General features: G+C 46.0%; 1 protein-coding gene across 1 annotated transcript in view; it reads right to left on the reverse strand.

Annotated features, from left to right (window-relative positions):
• Nucleotides 1-21,023, reverse strand: part of ITGB3 (integrin subunit beta 3) — a gene marked incomplete at its 5' end in the record, with an annotated part of 40,718 nt that overhangs the window by 9,923 nt on the left and 9,772 nt on the right. Inside the window, 10 exon segments of the mRNA XM_014591837.1 lie at nucleotides 143-243; nucleotides 1,416-1,638; nucleotides 11,588-12,017; nucleotides 13,695-13,829; nucleotides 14,503-14,592; nucleotides 14,952-15,047; nucleotides 17,067-17,228; nucleotides 17,853-18,015; nucleotides 19,669-19,921; nucleotides 20,809-21,004. Of these exon segments, the coding sequence (XP_014447323.1) occupies nucleotides 143-243; nucleotides 1,416-1,638; nucleotides 11,588-12,017; nucleotides 13,695-13,829; nucleotides 14,503-14,592; nucleotides 14,952-15,047; nucleotides 17,067-17,228; nucleotides 17,853-18,015; nucleotides 19,669-19,921; nucleotides 20,809-21,004 (1,849 nt within the window).

Here is a 21,023-nt window from a genome sequence, read left to right on the forward strand (position 1 = left end):
CTCACTTTCCCTGTGTGTGTGTGTGTGTGTGTGTTGTTGTGTGTGTGTTCAAATTAAAATATATGAATGAATAAATTAATTAAATAAATAATTTTTTTAAAATAAAATAAAAGAACCTAGGTGTAAGGTGTGCTGAACTTACTGAGTTCCTTCACTGGCTCAATCTCATCGCGGCAGTAACGGTTGCAGGTATTTTCCTCATGTAGGATTCCCCGGTCAAACTTCTTACACTCCACACACTCCCTGGAGAAAAGACATAGCAATTAAGGTAGCGAGGAGCAACCCAGGTGTCTCCCAGCCTACGCCTGACCTCTGCTCAACCTCAGTGAAGAAAACACACCTGTAAAATAATCCCAGAGGCCCAGAGAATCAAGTGTGGATTTCAGGGGCAGGAGTGTTCTCTTCTGCCAGAGGCAGGACCTGGCAGCCAGAGATCCCTAAATCTATCAATAAATGTCTCCATGTCTCATTCAGGGCTGTGGCAAAGGCTGAGCCCTATGCCACTTCTGGGAACCTTAATGTCAGAACCAAATCATGTAATTTGCGGGTCTAGTGCAAAACAAAAATATTAAGTCCATTCTTCAAAAATTAAGAATTCTAGGGGCAGCAGGTGGCTTAGTGGTTACATGACTGACCATGGTTGGAGTTCCAGACCCAGTAGCTTGAAAATTATACCCGACATGTATGTGTGCTTGCCCAACATCCCAGGAGGAGAATGAGGAGAGGGGATTGTGACATGGCCATGCCCCTCCACACACAGGGGGTGATTTCTCACTTTCCCTTTCTCTGTCTCTTTCTGTTTCTCTCTAGTAAGTGCACATGACCTATGGGGGAAAGGGGAACTTAAAAAATAAAAAATAAAAAGACTTCTAGATAGTGACAGTGATAGTAAACCACACGAGGGGCCCTTCTGTACAGCTGCATAGGGCTGCATGCCCATGAACCTGGCCCTGCTTAGAATGCTAGAGGACTGGCAATGCCATAGACTGGGCAGATGGGAGCTTCCTCGGACTCTCCAAATGGGTGAAGTTTGTGCTGGTCAAAAGTATTTTGCAGTGTCCTCAGTCACCCCAGCCCCCATACCTCCCTCAGATCAGAACATCAGCACTAGAATGTTCCCTAGAAGTTATCTGGTTTAGCCTTCCTCTCAACTCGAAGGGATTCAGGATGCCATCTTAAGAGAAGGGACTCTCCAACTAGAGTCCGGGGACAGTACTGCAGCCCCTTCACAGCTGTCTCTATCTCCAACATCTGGAGCTATCAAAGCTGTCCCAGGAAAGGAGAGCTAGGGATCTGGCTGGAGAAGATTTCTCTCCTAAAGCTTTGATGAGGAAGAGCAGAACCTGAACAGAGTTAGGAAATCTAGTCTGGGAGGCCTTCTTCCACCTGCCAGCCTCTCAACTCTCTCCACTCACTTCTTAAATGTACAGGCATCTGGACAGGTGGGACACTTCTCACAGGTGTCCCCATAGGAGCCCGGCTGGATGCAGACACAGCTACCACACTCGCACTTGCCCCGGCCACTGCACAGCAGCCCGTTGCTGGACATGCAGGTGTCGGTGCGGGTGGTACAGTTGCAGTAGTAGCCGGTCCAGTCAGAGTCACACAGGCAGTCCCCACAGCTGCACTGGCCATGACCTGAAAGCACACAGCCCAAGAGGGCAGACAGCTGGTGAGGATCCTCCACTCCCTGACGAAGGGCTACAGCCACTTACCCTCCCAGGTGATGGACAGCAATCCTCCAGGTTGACAGGGAGCTGGCTCATGACCAGGGGAGCCCTACCCAGTAGGGATATGTTCAGCTCTCTAAGTTTCCCAAGATATGGCAAGATTTGGACTAAGTTATGCAGCAAGAATTTCAGACCAGCAGCAGAAGGGCAGGAGGCAGCACACTGATCTGCAGTCCTAGAAGTCACGTGAACTACCACAGGTGCGTGTGTGTCTAAAATCATAAAAGAAAGGACAGAGGAAAAGGGACTGATTTCTCAAGGGGATGCTTTCTCCTCTCTCTAGTTCTGTCTCTCTCTGGCAAGTACACATTCTCTCTAGGGAGAAAAAAAAAAAGAGTCTCAAGAGTAAGTCTGAGGATAAGATACTATCTCTTTAGCCCTGAGGGCTGGCACAGCACTAAGCCACAGCCCTGGGACCACGTAAGACACTCAGCAGTCTTGACAGTGTGACTCGAGGACAGCTAAAGGCTCCTCAGTTCCCCAAACTGTCTCCCTTTGAAAAGCCACAGGGTGGGACCAGCAGTTAGCACAATGGCTATGTCGCTGGACTCCCACGTAGTCGACCACAGTTCAAGTCCCAGACCCGGTGGCTTAAAACTCACGCCGGGCACGTGTGCGTGCGTGCCCAAGATCCTGAGAGGAGAATGGAGGAGAAGGGATTGTGGCATGACCATCCCCCCTGGGGGGTGATTTCTCGCTTTCTGTCTCTCTGTCTCTCTGTCTGTCTGGCGAGCGCACGCGCCCTATAGTGAAAACCTCTAAAAAATTAAAAAAAAAAAAAAAAAAGCCACAGGGTTACTCCCCTTCCTACCTGGCCTGAGAGGCCTATCATGGTTATCAGTGTTGTCACCGACTTGGGTGAAATAACAACATAGGCTCCAGTCTGAACGAGCCGGCCTTCCCCATGAACAAACCAGCTGCCAATGTCCATTATTCCATTTGTTCAATCGGCTACATGTCACCTTACAAGGTGAGAAGCAGGGCTCTGAGGGAGTGTCGGCAAGATGGGGAAGTTGTGATACAGGAGAATGGAGGAGTGGAGGACTCCAGAGCACAGGGTTATGCTGAATGTCTGAGAAGGGACAGTGCATAGAGCGACCTGAATGCAGAGGTTGATGGAGTGGGGCACTATGGGGCACCAAGGGGGAAGGAACCAAGAGCCCTTGAAGTTGGCCAATGGAGCCAAGTAAGCACCGAGGGCCACCCTCACAGCTTGCCAAGGGCCAGAGCTGCTAAACACATCCTAGAATGCCACACAGGAAATAAGCAAGAAATAAGAGAAGGTAAATAGAAAAAAGAAAGTTTTGGGTTGTTTTCTTTTTCATTTGTCCGAGGGTGTGTATGCTCACCAGAAAGAAAGAAAGAAAGAGAAGAGAGAGAGAGAGGAAGGAAGGAAGGAAGGAAATAAGAAAGCAGCCTCCATGGGGAATAGCCACAATCCCTTCTCCTCCATTTTTCCCTCCTTTTGCATGTGTTTCAAGCCACCGGGTCCAGAACTGGTGCAGCTGGCCATGTGGGATCCAGCCACCTAAACCACACCACTGGCTGGCCCCAAAAGGAAAGATTTTCCCAAAGTCAACAGCAGTAGAGACCATTGCCAGTAATGACTTCATGTAGCCCAGCCTTCTCCAAAGCCTCTGCTGGCTCATCCTTGTTCCTGCCTCTGCATTCTAACATTGCAGAAACATTTGCCACAGTTAAACATTTCTAAATTAATTAATAAATGAGTTTAAAGTTACAGACAGTGTAACTGCCTTGGCCTAGCCAGCACAAACTATCTTGTCCTAGTTCTCTTCTCAGGCTGACTTCATTACAACATATGTGACCCTGGTAGGGTAGTGAAGCAGGTTTGGAAAGCATTTAGAGAAAGGAAGTTTATCTACTTTCCAAACCAACCAATGAGCTAATATTCCCAGTGGAAGGGGCTGCCAATCACCATAACAATGGTGACAATGGCCACGAACACTTGTTGAGCCTTGAATACATGCCAAGCACTATGCCAAGATCTGTAATCGTTACCTTATTCATTTAACAGCCCTGTGAGGTCAGAGACGTTAAGTAACTTGCTCAAGGTCACATAGCTTATACATGGTAAGGCTCAAACTAAAGTCACTCTGACTTCAGATCCCAACTGCTTAGCCTTCTATAACTTACAGATAAAATGCCTTTAACCAGTAGAAGATGGAGCCAGTTTTATTGGAATATTCTTCAATTCAAATAATGGAAAGACCAAAGTATGAAGGAGAGAGTCATGAAAAATCCAGTAACTAGGCTTGAAACTAGTTAGAAATTTGGAGAAGAAAAGAGTTTAGGAACTCAAATATACTGAACTATTCAAGTGGATGGGACAGAAAGAGAGTTTCTACCTGCTGAGTTTCTAGGTCTGACTGTAGACATTTCTATCACCTGTCCCAGCCTAGTCTTGTCTCCTAATTCTGAGTCACCTCCCCTTCTCTAGGTTATCCTCAATTCAATCCACCCTTCCACTGTAGCCAGGATTCCCTTTTTAAAGTGCAGTGTCTCAAACATGGTCCTTTTTGTGTCCTGGGTCAGATAATTCTTTGTTATAGGTGATGTTCTGGACATTGTAGAAAGTCTAGCATCACCTTTGAACTCTTCCTATTAGTAACACCTTCCCAGTTATGACAATCAAAAATGCCACCAGAGGGGCTAGCCCCCATAGCACAGTGGTTAAGTGTGTGTTTGGAGCCAATCCCACATGGCCAAGTGCAGTTTAAATCGTGTCCCCAGCGACAGGAAAACCATAATGGGTAGCATGTACATGTATGCCCCAAGTCCTGATGGGACGGAGACACAGAGGAGGGAAATTGCGGCATGACCGCACACCCCACTGGAATGCTTTCTTTTGTCTCCCTCTGTGGTGAATGCACATGCCCTCTGGCAATTAAAAAGACAAAAAATTCTACTAGGTATTACCAAATGTCCCCTGGGATATAAAATAGCTTTTTCCTATGATTAAGAATCACCATTTTAAAATATCAACCAACATGACCATGTCACTCACCTGTTTAAAAAAATTACAAAAATATCATAATACTGGGACCAGCAGGTGGCATAATGATTAGGTTACTGGACTCCCACGTAGTCAACTGTGGTTTGAGTCCTGGACCTGGAGGTTTGAGACTCATACTAGGCACGTGTACATGGGTGCCCAAAATCCCGAGAGGAGAATGGAGGGGAAGGGGTTGCAGTGTGGCCACCCCATCAAGGGGTGACTTCTCACTTTTTGTCTCCCTGTCTCTCTGACTAGTGCACATGCCCTAGAGCAAAATATCTTTCTAAAAATATATATATATTTAATTTAAAAAAGGCATACTACTTAAAGGATTAAGTCCAAAGTCTTTAGCAAACTTTCAAGGCCTCTACAATGGGCTTGTCCTGCTTCTAGCTTCACATCTCATCACCCACCTCACATTGCCACACCTCAGTCCCCCATACTGAACTGTTCACTATCTTCTAACCATCCTCGTATCCTCACTTTCCATTCATGCTAATCCCTCTACCTAGAACGTCCTTTCATACTGTGACCACTACCACACTCCTCACCTTTTAATGCCCAACTCAAATGTTTCTTCTTGTCTGTAACTTCTCCAACCTCCCCATGCAGAATCAACTGCCTGTTCATGAGTTCTCCTAGCACTTCATATCCAGCTCTATTTTCACCTTTATTTCAGTCATTTGCTTACCTGTCTATTTCTCTTTCTAGATTATGAGTTTTTTGATGGGAGGGAAAATGTCACAGTCATTTTTCCATTAATAATGGTTAGCATGAAGTCTGTTACAGAGTACACATACCCTATTGTTTCTTCATTCATCTCTTCATGCAACCTAGTTGACCTCACACCACGTGCTAGACACTAGAGATTCAGCAGCAAACAGAACTGACAAGGTCCCTACCAGCATGGAACCTACAATCTAGTTAAATTCTTGGAAAACACACCTGTGTTGTATTACAGTACTACACAGAGCCATCAGCTCAGAGGGGAGGACCTATTCTTATTACATTCACGTAGGAAGGAAGGATCAGACTGCTTAAAGGAAGACATTAACCCACAATGTTGTATCCCCCTAATATTCACTTTAAAAGCTTTACAGGCCAGCAGCTGGTATGGTGGTTAAAGCACTGGATCCCATAAGGCCCACTCCATATGAGGAGGCTGAGACCTCTGAATACTGCCAGGCCTCTGTGGTGTTGGTCTTTCCTGGTCCAGAAGCCATGGCCAAAAGCAAGGCATAGTTCAAGTCTCAGACCCGGTGGCTTGTGAGATACACTGGGTGTACATACATATCTAGGATCCTGAGAGGAGAATGAAGAAGGGGGGTGCCCAAAATCCCGAGAGGAGAATGGAGGGGAAGGGGTTGCAGTGTGGCCACCCCATCAAGGGGTGACTTCTCACTTTTTGTCTCCCTGTCTCTCTGACTAGTGCACATGCCCTAGAGCAAAATATCTTTCTAAAAATATATATATATTTAATTTAAAAAAGGCATACTACTTAAAGGATTAAGTCCAAAGTCTTTAGCAAACTTTCAAGGCCTCTACAATGGGCTTGTCCTGCTTCTAGCTTCACATCTCATCACCCACCTCACATTGCCACACCTCAGTCCCCCATACTGAACTGTTCACTATCTTCTAACCATCCTCGTATCCTCACTTTCCATTCATGCTAATCCCTCTACCTAGAACGTCCTTTCATACTGTGACCACTACCACACTCCTCACCTTTTAATGCCCAACTCAAATGTTTCTTCTTGTCTGTAACTTCTCCAACCTCCCCATGCAGAATCAACTGCCTGTTCATGAGTTCTCCTAGCACTTCATATCCAGCTCTATTTTCACCTTTATTTCAGTCATTTGCTTACCTGTCTATTTCTCTTTCTAGATTATGAGTTTTTTGATGGGAGGGAAAATGTCACAGTCATTTTTCCATTAATAATGGTTAGCATGAAGTCTGTTACAGAGTACACATACCCTATTGTTTCTTCATTCATCTCTTCATGCAACCTAGTTGACCTCACACCACGTGCTAGACACTAGAGATTCAGCAGCAAACAGAACTGACAAGGTCCCTACCAGCATGGAACCTACAATCTAGTTAAATTCTTGGAAAACACACCTGTGTTGTATTACAGTACTACACAGAGCCATCAGCTCAGAGGGGAGGACCTATTCTTATTACATTCACGTAGGAAGGAAGGATCAGACTGCTTAAAGGAAGACATTAACCCACAATGTTGTATCCCCCTAATATTCACTTTAAAAGCTTTACAGGCCAGCAGCTGGTATGGTGGTTAAAGCACTGGATCCCATAAGGCCCACTCCATATGAGGAGGCTGAGACCTCTGAATACTGCCAGGCCTCTGTGGTGTTGGTCTTTCCTGGTCCAGAAGCCATGGCCAAAAGCAAGGCATAGTTCAAGTCTCAGACCCGGTGGCTTGTGAGATACACTGGGTGTACATACATATCTAGGATCCTGAGAGGAGAATGAAGAAGGGATTGCAGCATGGTCATGCCCCCTGCGGGGGTCATTTCTCATTTTCTCTCTCTCTATGTCCCTATCTATCTCTCTCCAGTGAGCACTTGTGCCCTAAGGATATTTTTTAAAAAGCTTCAAAAATTGGCTTCTAAATCCTGCAAAAAGGTGACTCATTTTTTTGCAGGAAAGGGCAGGAATCAACAGCTGGAGGAATGTGTCTCAGACAGAGACGCCCTTCAGCCTGACCCCTTGGTGGGCTCTGCAGCATGAATGGTACCACAGAGCTAGGCCCATCGAGATGAAGGGCCTGGCCTTGCATGACCGTGCCCTTCCATCAGTGGCCAATTTCTGAGGGCAAGGCCACTTGTCAACTAGAGGCTGGTCTCCAGAGGAGGGACAGCTGTGAGCAATTATCAGACAAGCCACACCACAGCTGGGGTAGGGGTGTCAGCCAGCAGAGTGGGGCCCCTCAGCATCCACTATGCCTTGCTTTTGGCCATGGCTTCTGGACCAGGAAAAACCAACAAACACAACAAAAACTCAGAGGCCTTAGCCTCCTCAGAAACGCTAGTCCCATAGTGTGTCCTTTGTGAGGTTAAACAAAGTGATCTTTGACAAGACTGTCTGGTAGGCCAGTCAGGGAGTGAGGCTGGGAGTGGAAGTGGCCAGCCAGGGCCAGCAGGCTGACCCCAAGCCCTGGCAGGGTCAGCCCTTAAAAAGGAGCCACAGTGTGGTAATGTCCCAGGACTGGCACCACTCCAACAAAAGGGGGCCTGAGCCTGGGTTCACAGGAAAGTCAGAAGAGAAGGTGAATGAACAGAAAGAGTTTCAGAGGGTGAAAAAAAAGGAAGACAGGGAGGAGAGTGGGAGGGAGGAACGGGTGTTCCAGGTCAGAGAATGCCACCATTCTCCCTGTACAGCCAGCCCTCTGGGCTGACACAGTCTCCACACCTCTCCTGGATGAACCAGTCCTTCCCAAGAGATTCAGTGGCTATCACTTCCCCCATGAAGCAGCCTAGGGCTACTCTGTCCACAATGTCACAGGAGTCTCCAGTGGACTCTTGTAAACTCCCTGAGGACACCTCACTTCTGGGATCTGAGAGACTCTGCCTTAGGGGTGAATTATCCTTAAGTAAGTTAATGAAGGGCAAAGCTGTCTTATCCATGCTTCTCTATCCCACGGGCCCTGACCCACAGCCGATAGATCTGGATGTGGCAGGTGGGAAAGGACCATTGCTTGTGGCAAAGAACAGGCCAGAGGGCCAGCAGCTCTTGGGACAGTGAAGAGCCAGGTATAGGCTCTGAGAGCTAGGAATCACGTGTGACCCTTGTTCGCCCATGTGGACTGAACACTGGCACAGAGCATGTGCTCAATGGCTGTGTGCCCCTGAGTATCTGCCACTGGAGGACGTGAAGACAGCAGCACAGATTCCAGACCTGAGGCCAGCTGGACACCCACACCTGGCAGTGGGTGGTGGAAGGAGGCTGCCGCAGCCGCCCAGGATTCCCTCGTGGACTAGACTGGAGCACATCGAGAAGGAGTGTTCTTGCTCTGGTGAAAGGCAGGAAGCTGCTGACCCAGGCAGCTTCGTTCTGTGGCCTCAGTGAGGCTGGAGGCCAAAGGAAACACACTCTGGCCAGGGTCCCTCCCACAGTGCCTCACACCAGACCCGGCACCGCGAAGCCATGGAACCATGTCTGTCCCCAGCAGGCCATCATAGGCCTCTGCTAGGGTACCTTGTCTCTCTAGCCCCAACCTTCTCCCCATGGGTCTCTCACATCATATCCACTTCCTTTGCACTCTGACAATGATATAAAAGCTATTAAATATTAAAATGACTTGAACTTTCTGCCTCACCTCTCCATAATTCAGACTTGCTGGTGTTACACATGTTCATCTGTGTGTACCTGACCTCTCTGATAATCTCTGATACCATTTTATCCCAATCTTTTTCTAAAATTTTGTTGGCATGAACAAAAATAATAATAAGAAGAAGAATGTTATAGTTAATAAAAAGTTATTTTATGTCACTTGGGCATGCTCTAGAACGACAGAGATTTACCTTTCTAAGCAAGTATTTTAAAGGCTGATGTCAGTGTTAAAGTAAACATCTGGGATCTGCAGGTGGCAAAGTGCTTAAGGCAGCTGGATCCCACATGGCTAACTTGAAGTTTCCAGTCCGAAATCTGGCAGCTTGAAAACATGCCAGGTGCATGTGCATAAGTGTCCAGAAATCCCAAAGGGAGAATGGAGGAAAAGTTAATGCAGGATGGCCATTCCCATTGTGGGGGATGATTTCTCACTTTCCCTCTTTTTTCTGTCTCTCTCTCCAGCAAGCACACGCACCCTATGGCAAAACCTAAAAAGTGAAAATAAATAAAGTGAACATCTGTGTGGATTAGCTCAGCTGTTTCATGCAAATAAAGCCCATCTGGGTCATGGATCACCGTAGAGGCCTATCATAATCTCTCTGTTCAATCAGCCACACAAGACACCCATTGCCCAGTCCCAACCAACTTGCAAACGCCTACAATTAAGACAGATTAAGCCACAGTGATTATGGTCCAGCAAAAACCTATCCTCTATGCTCCAGGAATAACTCAAACTACCTACTTATATTCTGACAGCATTGTCAGTGTGTCTACAGACAAAACAACATTAATATTAGTTCAGCGTCTTCTCTCTGGGAAAGTACCTGGGATGGTCTTTGTGGCAAGGAGAAATAAGTTTGAGAGGATCAGTGGGCTTCAAGATTTTACTGAAATTTGCAGTAAAAAGGACAATTATGCATCATGCAGGCAGGACTCAAATCTCTAATCTATAGGTGGGAACTCTGAGAGCACTATCCAGTAGAACTTTCTGATGTGTTGAAAAGTTCTAGATCTATCTGTGCTGTCTGATATGGTAGCCACTAGCCACATGTGGCCACTGATTACTAAACAACCTTTGAATTTTTAAATGTTGATTAATGTAAATAGCCACACGTGACTAGTGGCTACCTTACGAGACAGCACACATCTAGAATCTAAAAAGAAACAGCAGTACCAATAGCTATAACAGTGAGAATGAAATAATGCTAAATTTCATAAGAGAACTACACCATGTTCCAGACATTATTTTAAAAATACCAGTTCATTAAATATGCCCCAATGTCTTATATATGTACTACTACAAGGGGCCTTCAAACAGTTCATGAAAATGTGGAATTAAAGTATGATTTTTTTTGGTACAAGGCCGACCCCACAGTGTAGTGGCTGAGCATGGTGCATAGGGAACTGGATCTCACACAGCCAACTGCAGCTCATATTGTGGCCCAGGCAGCTTGAAAACCATGCCAGACACATGTATGTACCCCAAATCCCAACAGGATGGGGAAATGGAGGAAAACGGATTGCAGCATGACCACATACCTTTGGAGGATACTTTCTCTTTCCATCTCATGAATGCATGCACCCCTCTCTCAGTTAAAAAAAAATTTTTTTTAACTGGGGTACAAAAAAATTGAAAAGCATAATTTTTCCACAATGTGTATTTTCCATAAACTTTTTGAAGACCCCTTATATTTTCCAAGTCTCTTGTTAGAAAAAGAAAAATTCGGGACCAGAAGATGGCATAATGGTTACGTCGCTGGACTCCCACATAGTCAACTGCAATTCCAGTCCTGGACCTGGTGGCTTAAAACTTACAGTGAGCATGTGTGTGTGCGTGCCCAAAATCCAGAGAGGAGAATGAAAGAGAAAGGATTGTGGCATGGCCATCCCCCCGGGGGGGGGAATGATTTCTCACTTTCTGCCTCTCTATCTCTGTCTCTCTGGCGAGCACACATGCCCTGTAACAAAAATATCTCTCAAAAAAAAAAAAAAGAAAACTTCATGAATTATAACTAACTTTACTATATGTTCTGATAGCATGTATTCTCTAAGTCTTTACTAAAAATTTAATTACCACCAGTGATTATTTTTTTAACTTGAAGAAGGTTGGTCCTTGTACTCAAAAAGAACAGAAACCACTGTCTTAAAAACCTCAGCAGAGTAGACAGATGAAAGAAAAAGAAGAAAAAAACTATCTTCACCTTGAAGTTTCCCTAGCCCTTCCCTGCTATTCTAGGAGAGAGAGAAGACCCTCATTCCAGCTCATTTAGCAGTTAGTTTTAGCTTCCTTGCACCCCACAACCAAAGGCCCAGAGAGCAGAATGAAACTAAGGAAAACCTCATTTGTCCTTCTCTGCCATTAGAGCAGAACACCAACTACTGAGCTTTGCCCGCCTTCCCCCACCTCAAGCCCTCACCTGGTTCCAGGGGCTACGGGTGTGTGAGAGTGTGTGGGTTTGCAGAATGAGAAAGGTGTGCTGTCCTACTCACCTGAGCACATTTCTCCCTTGTAGCGGACACAGGAGAAGTCATCACACTCGCAGTACTTGCCCGTGATCTTGCCAAAGTCACTGCTGTGGCAAACGCACTGGCCACAGAGGCACTCTCCCCGCTGGCTGCAGATAGGCTGGCCCTCCCGGGGGCTGCACTCATCCTGCTGGGAGGGGTGGTAGTCCTCCTCTGAGCACTCGCACTGGGACCCTAGCCAGCCGGGCCCACAGCGGCACACCCCGCACTCATAGGTCCCATTGCCATTGTTGCAGCGGCGGCTGTAAGGCTCAGCCTGGGCCTGGCAGTCACAGTCACAGTCGAAGGTGACCTGGACAGTGAGGCTGTCCTTGAAGCCCACGGGTTTGATGGTGAAGGACTTCTCTTTCTCCTGGGGACAGCCACGCACCTTGGCCTCGATGCTGAAGCTCACCTGCACAGAAAGCCAGATGAAATTCAGACACAAGTCAGCCCACGCAACATTCTAGCCCTGGGTGGAAAGAAGCTGTTCCTTGCCTTGCTGAGCAACACCCAAAGTGGGTATTTTATCCTCCTGTGATCAGGAGGTTCTCAGCCTTCCCACAACTGAGGTCCGCAAAGCAAAAACAAAAGCAGTGGGATAGTTGTGCTGTTGTAACATAGCTGGCTGGATGCAAGGACATGGTTTACAGTCAAGAAATAGAAGGTTCTTTTGGGGGTCAGCTGGTGGCTTGGCTGTTAAGGCAGGTAGTTACCACATGGCTAACTGTGCAATTTAAATCCTGGATCCAGCAGCTTGAAAAACACACCTGACACATGTATATATGCCCAAAATCTCAAGAGGAGAGTGGAGAAAGAAATGTGATGTGGCCATCCCCCCGGCGAGTGCTTTCTTACTTTCTCTCTCTCTCTCTCTCTTTCTTTCTCTCTCTCTCTCTCTCTCTCTCTCTCTCTCTCTCTCTCCAGCGAGCATGCACTCTACAGCAAAAAAATTTTTAAAAGAAAGAAAGAGAAGGCTATCTTTTATGCCACATAAGAAATAAACCAGCCCAAGCAGATTACTGGAATCTGTGATCTCACGAATAGTCTGCTCTGGTCAACTAAGCTAGCTGGAGTGATTGCAAAATAACAACAAGATTCTCTCTTACTCTATCTATATAAAGAAAGAAAGAAAAGCTAAGAGAAAAAAGTTAATAATATACATCATAATGTGGTGTTCTTTGTTGGAAATGATGACTATAATATTATCCTTTATTTGATTATCACACACTGCACGCATGCTTTGAAGATTCTATTATACCCCCACAAAGATGTACAGCACTTAAATGTAAATATGAAATTATAAAATAGGAAAAACAAAAGAAAGGAAAAACACTGCTTTGTACCACACAATGCCACGTGGTGGTCAACCACAGGCTCAGGATCTATTGTTCAATTTCCACATCACTTGTGCAGTTGAGCACATTTCAGGCCACTATTTCTCATGTGTGGTGCGTGCACATAGGCCTAGATGACAGAGAGATGTACAGATAGCTATGCATAGATTGCTAGATCAATAGACTCAAAGATCTATTTCCTTCCTTTCCACCCTCCTTTTTTTCTGGAGAACTAACCAACGAGGAAAATCATGAAGAACTAGAAGGACAAAATGAATATTTGTATTCTTAAATTCCACAAGGACAGGTATTTTTGCCTGTTCTGTTTGCTGTTGAATATGCAGCAGCTTGAACCGTGCCTGGTACATGTCAGTGCTCATAAGTATTTATGATGATACAGCTATTGTAGATGATACCCTGTAGAGAAAAGAAAGGCCTTACCTTGGGGATGCTGGAGAGTAGGTTAGGAGGTAATAGTAAGAAATATTTTCATTTGTAATCAATCATGTATACACACAGAAGTGACCAAAATGCAAGTATTTTTTTAAAAAAATCCCATTGATGAAGTTTGCTTAACAAATAGAGAAGATTTAGACGACAGAAGTCTCATAGGAAACAACTGGCAGCTTTGTTACATCTAACTCATAATGCCTTTCAGGAGGAAGGTTGGGGAAGAAAGGGGACAGGGTCCCCAAATGCTCCAGGGCACAGGAAGGGCCAGAACTGCAGCTTCACCCCTGCCCAGCCCACCTCACCGTGTCTCCAATCTTGAGTCCCACACAAGACTTGAGGCCTGGGATGATCTCGTTGTTGAGGCAGGTGGCGTTAAAGGATAGCGATAACTCCTCTGGGAGGTCACGCACTTCCAGCTCTACTTTAGACCGGATTTTCTGAGTAGAAAATGACCAAAAAAAAAAAAACAGTAAAAAAATGAGATGAAAGAAAATGGACAAAATCTACAAGTGACCATGGACTCACCCTGCAGTGCCAGATGCTGAGGTATGCCTGGAAGTTGCCGGAACACCCCTAGGAACCTGTTTCCTGCTGTATTTCCCACCAGGAACCTGCTCCCTCTTTCTGTCCCTACTTCTTTTAAAGGTGAATCTGGGAAAGAGCTACATCAGCTACACCCTTGCGGGCCTCAGGGACACGCAAAAAGAGAGTGCCAAGACTGGCCAGCTTGGATAGTAACACCATCTACCTAACTTTTCACCAACCTTATCTTCCTCAGGCTCAACTTACCCTTTTCTCTGCAGTTCTCCCTCACTCGTCACGACAGCTTCAGAGCCCTGTTTCTTCTTCCCATGCCGTCTTTCCCTTCCACCCTCCCTGAGCTCCTCACTCATCATCCCTGCTGCTCCCTGGCATTCTTTTCCAGGCCATTTTCTTTGTAGAAGGCTGCATCCCTCCCAGGGCTGCCCACTTCTTGGTCTCTGGGAGCACAAGAGGAAAGGCAGTAGGGCCTGCCTGGACCACCAGCCAGGACTCCCTGATCTGAGCCCTGCTGCGTAAGCCAAGTGGGGTGGACCCTCAGCAGACCCATTCCCAGGGCAACACACTCACCCCATACGCATCCACAATGAGCTGGAGGACATTGCTGGAATCTGCAGATAGAACCCCTACCGTGGTCCCTGGGATGAGCTCACTATAGTTCTGGAAAGGAGGACAAAGATGTCCAGAGTTTACCAGAGGAAGGTGGTGAATGGTCTCTAAAATCCCTCCCAAGGCCAGATTGAGTATCTGGAAATGCAGATTGGGGGAAGGTACAGAGATATTTCATATCCTTCACCCTACTGAATTACTTCCCCTCCACCACCACAAACATCAACCCCTCCTAGTAGGGTGAGGTTAGAGTAGAAAAGCCACAGAGAGGATTTTTAGCCCGTAGGGAATGAGTTGAAGGAGGGTCTTTCCTCGATGGGAACCATGGCCAATGCTAGCATGGGATGGCTTTACAGGACAGATCCACCAATCACAGGACCCACACCTGGAAGCCCCAGAGGCATAGTCACCTGGTAGAGATCAACTACATTTTCAGTCACTGCAAAGATCAAATTGATATTTTTCTGGGATAGTTTCTCAGTCATCAGCCCCAGAGAGGGATAATCCTAAAAAAATAAATAAATAAAAAGGAAAGAAAAGAGGATGTGAAGGTTAGTAAGGAAGTCTCACATACATCTCGAAATTCTATGCCTTCAAACTTCGCTGATCTGAGCTGTGGTCGACAGTAGCGGTGCTTTTTACCGATGGTCAAAGAGAGTCAAGAAAGATAAATAGTAGAATAAACATAGCTGTAAACTCTACAGATAGATGAAGAGGTACAGGCCAATGCAGTTGAAACTAAGCACCTTTCTTCCTTCTCGAACTTGACGCATAAAAACCATGGAGCAGCTTCTAAGTCAAGCACTGAGTGAGGCCTGGTTGTTAGAGAGCTACTGACAAATGCCTTGGCCTGGCCCTCATGCTCCTCCACCATGCAGTCTCAACCTTTCTTTCCAAACATCACTCACCCCTCTCCTACTTCCACTCAGCACCGATCTGCCCATGCTCTTTCTCCCATCCAGTGGCTTTCTTTTTGTTAATCCTTCTCTTTCCTTAGGACCCAGCTCAAGTCCACCTTCTCCAAGTCTTCCTTGACCACTCCAGCCCATGATGAGTTTTCCTCCTTTGAGTACCTCTAGGCTTTACTGACTATGCCACCCCCCGAGCCCTAATCATGCATCTCAGGTTATTAGTAAATACATTTATCCTTTCTCCTCTACTAAAGCAAACACTCCCTCAGGGAAGGACCTTATATGGTCTCTTTGTCTCCCTCAGCCCTGGTACAGAGCCTTGCATAGACTAGGCAGCAAAGGCTGCTGACTCGCCTGTTATCTGAGAGTGCCCGACTTCCATGTGGCTGACACCAAGGAATTCAAGCAGCACTGGGGTGGTGGTGAATTACAAACCTGTCCCTGGGATCTTAGGCCTGCAGGGAGCTCATGAGATCATCCAGCTCCATCTCCTGCCCCTGCACTGGCCTTTACCATGAAGCCACCTAGATAAAGTAGAGGCTCAACTGTGTTGCAGAGATGCAGAGTCCACATCATACCTCCCACTGGATACCTGGAGTAGCATCAATCTGAGCATCTGCACATTTCTCTGTGGCTTACAGCAATTTCTCCTGTTTTAATTTAAACTCCCTTCTTCCTTTTTCTTTTAAAGACAAAATCTTATAGGCTACTTCTGTACCCTAGTGGTTAAGAAAACTGGATCCCACATAGCCGAACACAGTTTAAGTCCTTGCCCTGGAGGCTTGAGGGCATGCTGGGTACATGTGCATTTGTGCCCAAAGTCCTGACAGGATGGAGAGAGGGAAGAGAAGGGATTGTGGCATGGCCATACCCCATTAGGAGAGGCTTTCTTCCCATCTCTCTCTGGTAAGCACACGTGCTCTCTAGTAACAAAAACTAAAGACAGGGTCTTCCTATGTTGTGATCCTCCTGCCTCAGACTGCTGAGTACTACAGGCGTACATCACTGCACCTGGTTTTTAGGGTGGACCAGAAGCAAAGTCAGGCCTCCCATGTGGCCTTGGTCTACACAGTAGCAGAGCCTACCAGTACACACTATCATGGCCTGGCCTCCTTTCCTCTCAATTAACCGTCTGTTCTTTCTGTGTGTCAGCTAAATCATCCTTTAGCCTTCTTCCCTCAAGCTTACTGATCCAGAGCCCTTTAACCTTTCTTCATAGGACCCATTCTCCATGTAGTTGATTATCTTTGTCTCTTTTTCCAATAACCACAAGTGAGCATGGTCTTTCAAGGAGGAGCTGACCAGTGCACAGTAGAGGGGAAGGTCTACTTTCCATCTGGACCCATAGAAGTCCTTAGGGTCTATTCTGGATGCCATGATGCTACTGTAGCTGCTGGTGACAATGGAGGCAGTAATAACACTGATCACAGCAGGGCCATCTCTAATGGTTGTGCCGGTTGTACTCTGGTTGTGGGTATCCAGTTGGTAGGGGATGGCAGCCAGCTGAAACCAAGTCTTCCACTCTGCCCAGAGGAAGGACTGTCATTTTCATATTCTCACAAAAGCTTCCTGATCATAGTGAACAAAGGTCACAGACAGTGCCAGGGATCTCACCATGGTAGTGGAAGCAGAATAATGGTTGTCACTGCCTACATGACACTGCCCATCATTGGGCTGGACGATGCCTGCCAGCCTTCCATCCAGTGCTATATGAGTCTTGGCGTCAGTGGTAAACACCAGCAAGTGGGATGCATCATTCCTCCAGCCAATCTTTTCCTGTATAAAAAAATAAGGGAGATCAGGAGCAAAGGAGACAGCAACTTCAGCATGTCATTGGTAGAGAATAAAGACCCAAAGACCTCCCTGACTGAAGGGCTAGACAAGCTGCCTTAGTCCTAGTCCTTGGGACCCAAGTTGGAGCTTTTTAACTCAGGAGTTTCTGTTCTCTCTGGAAAAAAGTCTCACAGCTAATTAGTTCAAGCAGTTAAATGACACCTTTTCAGCTCCAAACACAACTCTTCCAATGACAGTCACATTGCTCATCTAGAAACCCACCTGCATCCTCAGAGCTGGGCCAAGATAGAACAAATCCTATCTGAACAGCTACCTGCTTTGCTGAGGTAAAGTTAACCTAAGCCTTGACTCGAAAATAATTCCAGCGAAAGTGCTCTCCCCAGAGAACATCTGGGATCACTGAGGTTCAAAGAAACATCAGCTGTAGCCAGGCAGTGGACATAAGCAAAGGTTATATATCAGGAGTAATTTACTATTCATACAGCACTATGTTCTAGTATGTTCTGATCTCTTATTTCATATCTGAAATCTCCAGGGTTGAGTCACTTGCCTCCCCATTTTGATCTGTGCCAACCACACCTGGCACTCCAAGCCTTCCACACTCACATCACAGACTGTGGCCTGCATAATGGCATCAAAGCCACCTTCTGGGGCATCTCGGTTTCGTGACACACTCTGCTTCTTCACCTCCTCGTTGAAGCGGGTCACCTGGTCGGTTAACGTCAGTACGTGTTTATAGCCAAACATGGGCAAGCAGGTGGTCTTCATGCTGGGGAGGAATGGGAGATCATTTCAGCAGACACCCTGATGAAACAGACAGCATGGAGAGGAGGAGGGGACAAGAGGAGGGCAATATGGATAGTGATATGCCTGGCCAGTTCCATACAACCACAATCAGCCAGACAGCTCAGACTCCAAACTCCTCAAATTACCTGAGGGCTCACATCAACTTTATCTCTAGCTAGCCTAGAAGAAAAGAGAGTGAGTTGTGAAACCAGATTGCCTTGGTTCAAATCCCACCTTACCCACTTACTAGTCATAGGACCATTAGAAAGCCTGTCTAAACCTAAGCTATGAAAATGGAGACAGATGCAGCAGTAAAAATCTCATCAGACTAGTTGTGAGGGTTAAGTGAGTTAATACATGGAAAAATACTTAGATGACAGCAAGGTTCAAATTGTTGCTATAGCTTTATTCTTTGTTTTTGGAGAGATTTTTGCTATAGGGCATGTGCACTTGCCAGAGAGACAAAGAGACAAGAGAAAGAAAGTGAGAAATCATCCCCCAGAGGGAATGGTCACACCACAACCCTTTCTCCTCCATTCTCCTCTCGGGATTTTGGGCATGCACACACACACGCATGGCATGAGTTTAAGTCACCAGGTCCGGGACTCAAACCACAGTTGACTACGTGGGAGTCCAGCAATGTAACCATTACACCATCTGCTGGTCCCAGCTATTGCCTTTTTCTTAACATTTTCAACATTTTTTTAAAGTAACAATAAAGCAAAGCCCATCAATAAGTTGAGGTCCCTAAACTTACATCAATAAATCGATAGACCATGACATATAGGACTATTTCTGTTTTCAGCTTAATAGTTTGTTTAACTGACAACTGATGCTTTTATTGGGGAACATTACAAACCAAAGAGAAGGTTAAAAGCCACTTGCTATAACTTTGATAATTAAAAATCAAATCCATATCTTGTCAGACTGAGTAACTATGATTTAAAATTATTATAAGACATGGATCTGCAAAGTGTCCACCGATTGCCCAAGCCACTCGGTTGTAAACCAAATGTTAAACAGAGAAACAATTTTTCAATTTATAGACTATCAAAGGGTTCATTTCCATGGGCTAACCATTAGCTTAGTGGTTAAGGGAGCCAGATCCCCCATGGTTGACTGTGGTTCAAATCCCAGCTCTGGCAGCCTTGAAAAACATATGTGTGTCAAGTGAACACATCCTCTAGTATGTCATTTCCATTTTTCTACATTCTTCTATGACTTAATTTCTTGCATTTTAACACTGTGGGATGCATGCTCTTAATGATGAGGACGATAATGGTAACCACAATAGAGTCTAGCCTTCTGAAATCATAAATCTTCTGTTTAGTTATCCATATGTTTTTCCTTTACTTTTGATCTCATTTCTCTCCATTCTCTCTCATCTCTTGTTGAGTTGTGACCAAGACCAAGAAGCTGGTGATTTTTTTCTAGGTCTCCAAACAGCCTTGAACTCTTAAGACACAATACTCCAGATCAACAGGCTAGCCCATCTGCCAGACAGGGAGACCACAGTAGAGATGAGATATGGTTTTGCCAGAAGGCAGCTGTCAGAGCTAGAAATAGAAACCAGGACTTGGGTCTGCCTGAGGCAATGGAGAAGGGTGCTTCTCTGGCTTCTAGAAGAAAGGCTTACTCATAGCAGGGGTTTTTGAGGGCCTTCGGTGGGGAGATAAACATGTATGGTGACACAGGCTTGTCAACAAAGGCCCCAAAGCCAATCCGCAGGTTACTGGTGAGCTTGCGCATCTGGGAGGCCAGCTTGGTCCCCAGGTTCTGGATGCTCCATAGGTCATCCTTCATGGAGTAAGACAGGTCCATCAGGTAGTAGATGTCCACAGGATAATCCTCCACTTGCCGCACTTGGATGGAGAAATTCTTCGAATCATCTGGAAGGCAGAAGGAAGTTAGTTTTTCTCCTCCTACCCCTCTAAGAATGCATACTGCAGATCTGGACAGTTCAAACAAAGTAACCATCTGATCAAACCAAACTTAAAAGCCCTAATCCCTTCTCCTCTCCCCTTGCAATTCTACTCCTCTTCCAGTCTTTTGATCCTATTGCTAACCCTTTCCTTTTCATTCCAAAATTTTCCCACTCTCTCTAGATATCCATCTGTCTACTTTTCTGGATCCCAAGGGCCTACCATTCTGAGTCACAGAGGTTTGGGCAATTACTCTACCTCAGACTCCGTAAAAGACCAGAATGGTATCCTATCCCTCTCTCCATCTCATAGCACCTAAGAAGCATGGCATATAGTTGGTCTTATAAATCCTTCTTGATTTAATTGGAAAGTTAAAATCAAATTTCAAAAAGCCTGTCTCTTAGCCTAATCCTTCCTCCTTCTAAAGGTCCCTATCCTTGTTTTGTCTCTCCCTATGACCCTGCCCCAATCTGCACAGAAAAAGCTTACGAATTACTTTCTCAGCCTATATTTCATTTGCACCTCAGCACGAAACCATAAGCTACAAAAAAACAAACACTGAAGGAAGGCAGAAACAAACGTTTTTTGAACAACTACAATGTCAGTAGGGTTAAGTAACTTGCCCAGGGTCGAATGGCTGGCTACTATACAACAAAATCAAGGTTCAAACTCTGACTCAAGTCTCAACACCTCCCATTTCTTTCCCTTCTCCTGCCCACACTTCCTCGCACATCTTCCTCTTCCCACCTCATCTCCATTCTGAGCTACTTCCCCAAGATTTTCTGCTCAGATCTCCTCCCTGACACCTGGGCTTACCCGTCCCAGGTCTCTCCCCTGATAAGGTCCATCCCTACCTGGACGGAGCCGCAATGCAATCCTCTGGGGACTGACTTGAGTAACCTGGGAGCTGTCTCCAGAGCCCTTGTCGCTGAGGGGCCTGGCCTCCAGTATTTGGGCCTCACTGATCGGAAACTCAATGTACTCCGAGGCACAGTCATCCTTCAGAAGATTCTCCTTCAGGTTACAGCGAGGTGAGCCCAGAGGCAGGGCCTGTAAGATAGGAGTCAAG

This window comes from Tupaia chinensis, unplaced genomic scaffold (genome assembly GCF_000334495.1).
Source record: "Tupaia chinensis unplaced genomic scaffold, TupChi_1.0 Scaffold000624_1, whole genome shotgun sequence".
Lineage (NCBI taxonomy): Eukaryota > Metazoa > Chordata > Mammalia > Scandentia > Tupaiidae > Tupaia > Tupaia belangeri.